Below are 11616 nucleotides of genomic sequence, written 5' to 3'. Positions count from 1 at the left end.
CAAACAAGAAAACAAAAATTATAATTTAGCAAGGTGCTACCTAGACCTTCCTGCTGATCTAGAAACCAAGGAACAACTCTGTAAGGAGCAGATTCCTAGTTGCTTCCACTTTAGTTGCTGACCTCAGAAAACTCACTAAACCACTCAAGTAATCCATTTGCCTACATACAACATATGCTTCTTCTAACAGACTTGTTTCCCCACCAAGCTCAAAGTGGTTATCTGCACCTAAGCAAAGTCTGAAACAGTACATAGGCAACAGATTTTCAGGGATGCATTGGAGATCAGTCACAGGTGGTTGTGGCAAACACACATTCATTTCTACATCCTGCCATGGTCCCCAGTCCAATTATTATCTCGGGTTTTTGTGGTGCTTCAAAGTTGTCCCCAGGACAAAGGAAAGTAAGCTTCCAGAAGCATGTCAGATACTGCTGCTGTAGATAGAGTGCATGCTTTTGTTTTTCTGTTGAGAGCATCTGTTGGCTAATGCTGGTAAGGATTCCCAACCCCCAACACAGCAGCAATTTCGAAAATTTAGAATGCGAAAGAATGGGAGAATAGCAACAAAGGGGGAGGAATGCAAAAATTTCTCTCAGCCGTGAAGCTTAGTAAAGTTACTTTTTTCTTCACAGTAAAAGTTCTTGCTTCCCTGTTTCTCCCATTACATTTCCACCTAACTATCAGTTCTACAACTGAGGGGGAAGTCATTCCAGTTGCTCTTGTGAAAGAAACAGGGCACACGCAGCCTCAGTGATGTCCCATGGGAATGTGACAAACAACCCTCTCCTTGCTTTTATTTCTGCAATAATGACAGTAAATCAGGCTTGTTGACGCTTTTTATTGTGAGATGGGGAGTCTGGTAGAAAACTAGAAAATGACCATGATGTAACAAGGAACTTAAAAAAAAAAAAAGTTTCAGATTTGTAACTCACATACATGAATACAGGAACAAATTGGCACAGAAATGTTAAACATTGTTCCCAACACTGTTTAGAAGATTATTCTATCTTGGCTTAGCTAAGGAAATGAGTGTTTTATGGTTAGGCTAAACTCTTAATAAAACAGCAGAGCATCATGCTATTAGTCATACAGTGAATTTCAAAATTTAAGAGCTTTATATTAAAAACTGGGAAAAGGTAAAATGAATTGATTGCGATTGTAAAATTGATACATTCCCGTTTTAATTCTTCTCTTCTACAGTCCAAGGCAAGTATAAATGTTAACATAACACTGTTAAATCAAATCTCAATGCAAGAGAACCAATTGCATCTCTACTTTAAATCTTATCAACTTTCCAAATTTTCATACTAAAATATATTATTGTATTAATACAAACTACAGTATTATACACTACACTGTGTAATAAATAAAGAAATATAAAAATAAGACACATAAATATAAAAGTTTTCTAAAACTAAAAAGGTACATATGTCAGTAAGAAGGGTATTAATACTGCCAGGTTTGAAAACATACAGTACAAAATGTTGCACAGATCTAAAAACTAAAAGAAATAAAATAATACTGATAGGTTAAAATCAGCTAACATTGTCAATAAATGGGGTCCAGAATAACTAACATTTGGAAACATTTATGAGCCCAATAACATATGATGTATGCGTCTGAAATTAAGTGAACCAATAAAACAAATTAAAAATTTCCCTTCGTAATTACTATAGAGAAATTCTCCAAGTAGGTAATTAAAGAAAAAATGATACTGAAGAATTGCATTATGAAATGTACCAGTGCTTTTACTTTTCTGATGGCTAAGTGTTCTTCCCCCATGATTTTGTTTTATAGAAGTTCAATATAAATCAACAAATGCTAGTTATTGTAGGCCACACATTGGAGAAAGGCCGGTCAGAGCCTTTAAAATACTGAGAAATGGCACTTACAGCACACAAGGTCTTGCATAAGGCCAAAGGAGATACAAAGCTTCATGTCATATCCTTCATATTTTAAACTACATACTCCAGACACAATTACAAACACTGATTTTGACAACTTGGCTGTCCTCACCAGTATTAACACTGTTAGTCCCTGCAATCAGAACCCCACCACAATCTTTTCAAACTACATTTTCAACCACATGAGTAAGAAACTTCAATTCTTCTATCAGCTGCTTCCTTAAGGCTAACAATACACTTTAAATGAGAACATGTTCTACTAACAACATCTAAATGTTTTAAACTGCTACCTTCTAAGCTGAATTTACAAAGGTAGTCAAGCACTGTTTGGAACTGCATCATACCTTTCTGCTTAAGGGAATCTTGTAGTGCAGAAGTTCTCACATTTTAAAAATATAATAAAATACTGAAGCGGAATTAGCAGAATTGTTTCACTGATAAAATCAAAACAACGACAACAACATAAATCTCTCCCAATTGTACAGTTGAAAAATTGAACCAACAAAAAGAAAAGAAAAAAAAGAAAAAGAAAAATGATTTTTGTTTTAATACTGATAAAAACAAACTGATGTCCAACACATATCAAATAAAACATGTTTCCTACAACATGTTAAATATCTGCTTCCAAAGTCACCATGTTCTTCTAATCTGTTTCAGGTCACAAACTTGTTCCTAACTTTGAAAAGTGTGAAAAATTACTAGGTTTGAGGTTCAGGCACACCTGGATATATATATTTTTTATATTTTCTGTTTTTTTTTCTTTTTTGTTACACAGTAGTGAACAGGAATCACAGTGCACAAGCTACTGTGCTTCCATGAAAAGCATGTAGAGTACAGAACAACCTTCATTGCCAGCCGAGATTTCTCTGCCTTGTACAAAACCACACCATCAGTTAAGCTTTATTTGCTGCTGATTCTGACATTGGCTCCTCTTTCTGTATATCTTCTTGTTTAACACTGCTTTCTTCATTTACAGCTTCCTTATCCTTCATGCTACCTTCACTTATTTCTTCGTCTTCTTCCTCCTCTTCGTCTTCCTCCTCTTCGTCTTCTTCCTCCTCCTCTTCTTCCTCCTCTTGTAATTTCCCACATTCTTTTCCTTTTGGCGGTTCCTCCTCCATCTCTTTGTCTTCCTCTTCCTCCTCCTCCTTTTCGCTGTCTTCCTCTTCCTCCCTCGTCAAGCTCTCTCTCTCATCGGAGTCGAGCTGCGAGGGGGAAGCCCCGGGCCCTGCGTGCTCATTACTTAGCCGCTCCTGCGCCGCCTCTTCCTGTTCTGTGCTGTCGCGTTCCTCAGCTTCCCTTTTGCAGTAGGAGTAGCGGTGATTCATGTGCTGGGAGTAGGACCCCGAGTGCGAAAAACGTTTGCCACATTTGTCACATTGGTAGGGCTTTTCTCCAGAGTGCAGTCGCATGTGTTCGATCAAATGATGCTTGTGTTTAAATGCCTTTTTGCAGATCCCACACTCATGAGGCCGCTTACCTGAAAAAGGAAAAACAATATAACTTCCAGGCGTGTGTGCTGGGACTCGATCACTGCACACACAATCAAAGGTCCCATGATTTGTTTGGTCTTTTTGAACAATTTTGTTCACCGTTTCACTCAAAGACAAAACTAAACATGGCTAACACTTTGACCACTGATAAACCTCTTAAAGAGTGGAGGATGGGAGAGGCCTTTGGCATCTAGTGTTACCTATATCTAACTGATCACTTTCTTTCTTGTTTTATCACTACAGTGGTACCTCTGGTTACGTACTCAATTCGTTCTGGAGGTCCGTTCTTAACCTGAAACTGTTCTTAACCTGAAGCACCACTTTAGCCAATGGGCCTCCTGCTGCCGCTGCGCTTCTGCTGTATGATTTCTGTTCTCATCCTGAAGCAAAATTCTTAACCTGAGGTAATATTTCTGGGTTAGCGGAGTCTCTAACCTGAAGCGTATGTAATCCGAGGTACCACTGTAGTCATATTCACTTTTTAAAAATTCGCCTGTATCTAAATGAATTAGATACAACTTGTTATGTTCTTGTCTTGATCCATCAAGGCAGCTATATTGTCAGCCTTCTGTATCTGCAGTCAATGGAAATGGACACCTGGATGGGCAACCTTATCTGCACAATCTTGCTCCTCTGAACCCAATGTGGACAGGCTGGAGATGCCATTTTACATGAATGGTGAGGCATATTCTCACCTGTGCCTGACTAGTTGCCAATGGCCACATTTGGCTCTGGATGGATGTAATAAACTCAACCCATGTACCTTCTTGTTCACATACCTGTGTGTTCATATTTATGTCTCAAGAGTGAGCTACTCTTCTGGAATATTTTGTCACACAAATCACAAGCATACATTCCATTTTCTGTCTTTCTCATCTTCTTCTTCGGTGGTGTGGAATCCGAATCATTCTGATCCTCTACATTTGATACACCTTCTGAGCTAGTGTCTTGTCTTTCATCCTGAGAAATCAAGGAACAACATTCTTACACCTGCTGAAATGCAGTGAACACAACAGGCAGTATGAAGTTTTTTTTTTACGTTTTGGTAAACTCGTTTAAATCTCAACCACATTTATGTAGCAACATCTCTCTCTTTTTATGAACCTATCATTCTAACTTTGCTAATAATTGGGGGCCTTGAAGATTTAGGTTAAATAATTGCCTGATGTTCAGGCTTTCAAGTAGAACAGAGAAAGCTATTCAACAGTTAAGAAGGGAGATATCAAAGGCAAGAATGTTATAGACTAAAAAATTGTAAAAAGGCACTTCGGCAATGTGTTCATTTGGGTTTCTCAAATGTTTTTAGCAGTAGTGTATAGGTGCTCCAGATTTCACTACTTTGATACCAGTTATGAAGAAGTAAAATGATTTTCCAATGTACTGTATGCGTTTAAGTGTTGTTTCACTCTCAATTATCAGCATATATTTCTAATGCATTGCCAATGAACCTGTGCTAAAAGTTCATCCTCGACTATTAAGGCGAAACCCCCCAAAAGTCATTTCAATTCCAGCATTAATGGTATCAACAAGCTAAAAAAAGGAGACTTTCTAGCAATGCATCTTAATAATAACGTGATCACTACATAATCAGTCACTTAGAAACTGATTTCCCTCAGTAATTTAATAGTTAGACCAGTGACACACATTAGTTGCATCCTACAACATATGGAGAATAAGGTACAAACAGCTGCTTGTGCATAAAAAGGAATATGGGGACTGGGTGTCTGGCCTGCCAGCATTTGCATCTAGCTCCCAGGATGTTAGGTGCATTACTGCATAGCAGACACTCATGTAGCAGTAGAAGCCCCCCCCCCCCGTTGCCTCATAACTAGACATCTACGCCAAGGATGGCTTTTCCTGCCTGGACTGTGTGAAGACTCCATGTTAGCAGCAGTCAGACAGTTTCCTGTAACCAAACTACAGCTGGGATGAGTCCTTGCTAGGGAGAGTAGCACTTGTTGAGGTGTCTGTAGCACACCTGACTAATCACCAGGCTAGAGTTTATATAACCCAGGCATAGGCAAACTCAGCCCTCCAGATGTTTTGGGACTTTAACTCCCATCATCCCTAGCTAACAGGACCAGTGGTCAGGGATGATGGTAGTTGTAGTCCCAAAACATCTGGAGGGCCGAGTTTGCCTATGCTTGATACAACCCATTCACACTCACTGCCTTTGACTTCATCTGCCCTTATTGCGATTTAATGTGACTGGCTATGGCAACAACATCATGGAATAACATCTTAGACACCCGCAAACAGAATCATATGGCTTATTCGGCTGATTAAAAGGCTAAAAGGCATTGGGCTAAATGAGGATGATGGAGACGGAATATGGCACTATAATCAAGCAGTAACCAGAAAATTGTAACAATATAAAAAAGCCACGAAACAATGCAATTATTGGGCAGATCAGTATTTTGCAGTAGCATGCACATTTCTTTAGGAATGATCAAAATTAGAGAATATTCAGTAAAGGGCTAAGAATTTGGTTACATAATTAGAAAATGCAGGAATTGATTGTTAAAATACCCCCCAAAATATTTTGGAACGTGCCTCAGAATATAATGGACACAGGTCAAAGGTGTGTAACATTACCATTGTAGAGGCTATGATAAGTCACGTTGTGTAGGCATGGCCACATGGAAAAGGAAATTGCAATACCAGACTCAAATTCTTGTCGTCATCTGCATCTAGTCCACAGTAAAGCTAAATGGTGTCTGGCGTATGGAATGAAAGGCCTTGCTTACATTAAGTGTGAGGTATTTGCACAGAAAATTCATTCTAACTCGTATTAGCTAAATGCAGCTAGTCAGAATAATTTAATATTAGCAAAATGAACACTTCATTCCCCCAACCTTACTTTGTGACTTTATATGTTTGCCTCATTAATTAAAATACATAATCATATATTGGTTCAGGTACCTGACTTCCATTGGCCTGCATCTGTTTTGGTGTTTCTTGAACTGTAGGGTTAACGGTGGTTGAATACGTATAAGCTACCTGTGGGATAAGAATGGTTTGCTTATTGGCAGCAAGAGCTCGTAAGCATGGAACACTGTTCTGGTCAGCAATGGCAACAATTGTAGGTAACTGGGCAGTGACTGTAGGTATAGCAATATTAATGGGATTGGCACTTGGTGGGATTACATTTACAACTGGTTCAGAGTCTGTAATACTGCTGTCCTTTTGCGGTTCTTTTTTTGCACAAGTCAAGTTCAATGGTTCTTCTTGGACAGAATAAGCACTGTTCTGGTAAACACTAGTTATAGTAGATCGCTCTAATGTTTCTCCATGTTGCTTTGGTAGTGAAAGGTCAAGAGGTTCTATTTGTGGCTCTTCCTGGACACCTTCATTAAGGTACACGTAACCCTGTGAATTTCTAGATGAAGAGAGGTTAAGGGGTGATGGGGATGCTGTGTTACTCCGCGAACCATTCTGAGCTGATCCTGTTGATATAGTCTGTGGTTTATCTACCTTGAGGGAGCTTTCAGAATTAGACGTGCCGTCCTGGTGTTCATTTGCCGTTTCCAGTCCTGCGCGGTCATCATTATCCACAGAATTTTTTAATTTGTCAGGTTCAGGGGAAGATGGTCCTGATGATGGTACAGAAATTTGGCCAGCTTGCATTTTTTCAAACCACTTTTTTACTACATCCAATGGCAAATTTACTGAGTCGGCAATTTTTGAGAGCTCTTCTGAGCTTGGTTGTGCATTTAATGCATAATAGGCTTTTAGAATGGATAAAAGATTTTTTAGAGGGGGTTGGCCAGGAGATAGATTAGCCTCCCCTGTTTCTGGTGAAACAGAGGGTTCGGACTTCTCAGCTTCTGCACCGCTGAGCTGAGATGGCTGAGTGGGATTTCTGATATCATAGTGCTTTGATTCTTGAAGTGCATTGGATTCTCCTGGGCAGTCGGCACGAAGAAGGCAAGTGCTATCATTGGTCTCTCCATCAAAGCTTTTTTCTTTCTCAGATTTCACCCTAAGATCTTCTGGCAACTTTTCGATTTTGCAGCTGTTTGTTGGGGTGGGGATTTCTTTTTTCAGATTCTGTGGCACAACCTGAAGTTGACTAGGTTGTTCCAAACTGTAGTTGATGATAATTTTGGTTGTCCCATCTTGATCAACCAAAGGAAGACTGATAGCTGAAATGAGGGAATGTCCAGCTTGCTGTATGGATGCAGTGTTGATTGTTTCTTGATCTTTGGATGTAAGAAGATTGGTGTGACTGTTCTCCAACACTTGTTTTATTACATTGCCATCAACGGCAACTTTAAGTACATTTTGAATGTCACTTAAGTTGATACTTATTGGAGACACCAGACCAACGGTTGGCAAAACAACAGCTTGCACCACACCCTGAGGAGAACTGGTTGCCTGTAACGGGCCACCACCACTAAAAACCCCGTTTTGCAAAGGGGCTGAACAGTTGATTCCTGAAGCAACCACTATGGGCTTGAATTCATAATCCACAGGTTCAGTTTTAATTTGGTTAATGGGGAGCTGTTCTTGTAACGGCTTATTCTCTATCTTTTGTCGTACTTGTGGTCTTGCTGGGCTACCCGGCGATGCAGAAAGGGAAGGGGAAGAGCACTGAGATGTCTTGAGCCCTGATCGTGCCCGGCCATTCACAGGCACCAAACCAATACATTTCTTACTGCTTATGTGAGAGCTGTAGGAACCAGAATGGGAAAAACGTTTCTTGCAGTTTGGGCACTCATATGGCTTCTCTCCTATAGAGGTATAAAAAAAGAAAGAAAAAAGCCATTATAATCTAGGAATCTGAACTAATAAATTATAGCTTGGATTGAAAGAGTCTAGAAGGATAATAGCTGCAAGCACAACAGCTCGCACACTGCTACAAAAAAGTAGGCTCTACAGCAATCATGCTTCCATAAGATGTGGAACACTTTGTGTGTAGCTTCACTTTATTTGCACAACATTCTAACTTGCATCAGCAGAAAGTGCTTTTCACATGTGGAAGGACACCTTGGATCCGGTGCAATATCTGCTCAGCAGCTCTTCAAAATCTACAGATGCAAAACTAATGATAAGCCAATTCATATGCACACATATACTACCCTTTCAAGTAACTGCACCAAAGCCTTCAAAAAACAATGCAAAAGGCCAGTGGCGTAGCGTGGGGGGTGCAGGGGGGGCCGGCCGCACCGGGCGCAACATCTGGGGTTAGGGCAAATCCATGGGTTAGGGGGCGCAAATCCATGGGTTAGGGGGCGCAAATCCACGGGTTAGGGGGCGCAAATTACTTGCCTTGCCCCGGGTGCTGACAACCCACGCTACGCCACTGCAAAAGGCACAATCCAATGAATGTTAGCTATCGCTAAATCCCCTCAATGGTACTTAAACATTTAACTATGCATTTTCTCTCCAAAGGTAGGGATTTAATCACCACTATTTTTTTCTGGACTGTACTACATTTTCTATGGGGGGGGGGAATATCAAGATTTCACACATTTATAAAATCTGCACATCATCTAAGATAAGTGTCCAAAAGCTCATCTGTTCAGCTGAACCAATAAATGGCATTGTACACCCCCCCCCGTGCCAGAAAAGGGCAAAAGAAGTTTTTTTAAAGGCAAAATCCAGGAAATGGATGGCATATGACAGCTATAGCTGCATGAACCAAACATTTAACCAGCAGAAAGAAAATAGCTGCGCTTGCTGTTCCATAAATGCTTGTTCCAGAGGTAATACAGTACTTTATCTCAGGTAGGATCTATAACAGTTCTTGTGGTTTTGCTTGCAGAAGCTGATGCACAGATTGAACATCATATTGTTATTTATATTTTCTCATGCAAGGTGTAAAACAGAGTGGCTGGGGAAACCTAGCCAGATGGGCGGGGTATAAATAATAAAATTATTATTATTATTATTATTATTATTATTATTATTATTATTATTATTACTACCCATGAATGGAAAATGCCTTTGGATACAACCCAACATCAATAAGTATAAACTTTAAAATCACCACTTCTCAGTACCAACACTGGATATCCAATGGCTGAAACAACTTAGTGCCACCTTACAATTTAGCCAGAACAAGGGTCATACAGTCGAAGAACAGCTTTGATAATGTACAGTAAACCTTCTTTATTGAGCCTCCTTAACATATTTTATGCTTTCACTATATCTTACCTATTATCACTATATCTTACCTGACAAATTATGTTCAACACACCAAAACACATAATTTATGCTGCAGGCTATAATTTGGTATAGTTTTAACATAGCAAGTGGTATGCAACACTTTATACTGACAAGCAGGACTTAAGATATTTACCACTGTGGATTCGTAGGTGTTCCTTTAAGTGATGTTTATATTTGAAAGCTTTTCCACATTCAGTGCACTTGAATTTTCGGTTACCACTAGATTGAGTTACATGTCTCTGTAAGACAGAATGTGGATATCAATCAGAAGATAAAGAGAAAACAGGTATAACGAAACACACAAGTGAGGAATCTCTCATTTGCAATAGGAAAAAAAAGATAAAATTTTAATAGAGTTAAAAAAATCATCAGGTGATTGAAGATATTGCTTGTGAAATACAAACTAGCAAGAAAACGGGTGAGCAAAGTTAGAAAAATAAGCCACAAAATAATTTTGCCCTCTATCAAAATTTCAGGTAGAGACTGTATTGGCATTTTACATGTCTAGGAAATTCAACAAGGCATTCCCTTATTCTATTTGTAAAAGACATCCAAAGAATCTGGGTTATGAGACAAAGAAACATTAAAGCCTGTTTAAATTTTAATTATTTGACTTGATTTTTCCATTTACATGCTTCCGGCTCTTACTGTTGGCCTCGAATTCCTTTATGTAACGACATCACAGGGCTGCTCTAGGGAAGATGGTCCAGTAACAAATGCACCCAGTCACAAATCATTCTCCAAATAAATACACAGAAATCATATTTCAAAAGTTAGTAGAGCTCACATATAACTAATAATCAGCATTAATAAGTTATGTTGAAGCCATGTAACTATTTTGTAAATAAAGAACTAGTCAACACATCCTAAAATTTTTGCAATATGATTTAGCCCTTCAGGCTTACTTATTTTTTAGGACTCAACAGATAAGACATGGAATTGAGATTTATGCAAGAGTTGTCTTTGTAGTAGGTAATGTTTTTACTATTCAGGGGGAAATTTGTTCTTTCTTGCATTTAAAATGTTTTTATTAAGCACACACTAATTGGATTCAGCTAAGTTCAAAGTTACATAAGAGTTAAGATTCCAGAAATCCTTGTCTACCTTGATACTCGAGAAACTTTCTGGAAGTAAAAAAAGATGTATCAAGCAGCTTTCAACCTTTACACTGTATAATTCACTTTGATCTGAGCTGCTCAAGTCAAGTTTCCACAATTCAAAGGTGCCCAGGGCTCCAGCCTGCATTTGGTAGAAGCTGCATATGCTCATTCATGACTACTCAAAATAGCATCCCACAAGGTTGGTAGGTATGAGAAAATACATGCAATTCTGCCAATGCAGTGGATACATTTTTGCCCCCCATCTACTATAATTTGTTGCACCAACAAGGGATCTAGGGAAAACACTTCTATGAAATGGAACAAAACAATGGAGTCCCACACAAGAAAGGGCTGCCCAGCTCACTGCAATATTAGGAAAAACAGCCCATACCTGGCATTGAAGTGAATGTACAGGGCAATATGCAGAATTGTCTTGTTATTGGGGTGAATTTGCTTTAATAAAAAGAAGTGCAGTTCACAGTAAACATGTTATCATGAAACAAAAAAAAAAATTGTGCAAAGGTACTATTTTACTAGGTTATATACTAGTCCTAATTTATTGAATCACAAGCCAGTCTTTTAAAGCCCCATTAATTTGGGGACATAGATTAATTTTCCCATTGAACTTTACAGTGTTTATTTATGGGTTTTTGTATTCCTATAAATGCTCATCTGAATTAGGCATTTGCTAAAGTTTTGCAGTGAAATGTCCCCCATTAACTTTAATGGAAAAGGACTGGACCGGCAGTTCCCATGGCAGACTCTCCAGTGCAGATTTCCAACAGGGAAGAAACAAGTGAAGGTTCCTGATTTGAAATCGTGACCCACAGCTATGGATCCCCTAACAGATACCAGGAGGCAGAGAAAATCCATGAAATATTGCAGGCAGTTATAAATAATTAAAATAAACGACTGGCTGTTTGCTAAGTACGCACAACAGAGGGATCA

General features: G+C 39.0%; 1 protein-coding gene across 3 annotated transcripts in view; it reads right to left on the bottom strand.

Annotated features, from left to right (window-relative positions):
- Positions 1 to 823: 823 nt before the first annotated feature.
- The window catches only part of ZEB1 (zinc finger E-box binding homeobox 1), a 73161-nt gene continuing 62368 nt past the window's right edge, over positions 824 to 11616 (bottom strand). For all 3 annotated transcript variants that reach the window (XM_083579323.1, XM_083579324.1, XM_083579325.1), the window contains exons 6-9: positions 9702 to 9807; positions 6320 to 8130; positions 4177 to 4357; positions 824 to 3384 (exon numbers count right to left, since the gene is read on the bottom strand). In XM_083579323.1, coding sequence (XP_083435449.1) covers positions 2798 to 3384; positions 4177 to 4357; positions 6320 to 8130; positions 9702 to 9807 — 2685 coding nt within the window. In that variant the 3' untranslated portion in view covers positions 824 to 2797. The remainder of the gene's footprint in view (positions 3385 to 4176; positions 4358 to 6319; positions 8131 to 9701; positions 9808 to 11616) is intronic.

Source organism: Podarcis filfolensis, assembly GCF_964270895.1.
Source record: "Podarcis filfolensis genome assembly, chromosome: 12".
Lineage (NCBI taxonomy): Eukaryota > Metazoa > Chordata > Lepidosauria > Squamata > Lacertidae > Podarcis > Podarcis filfolensis.
This window is presented reverse-complemented; position numbering and strand designations above follow the sequence as displayed.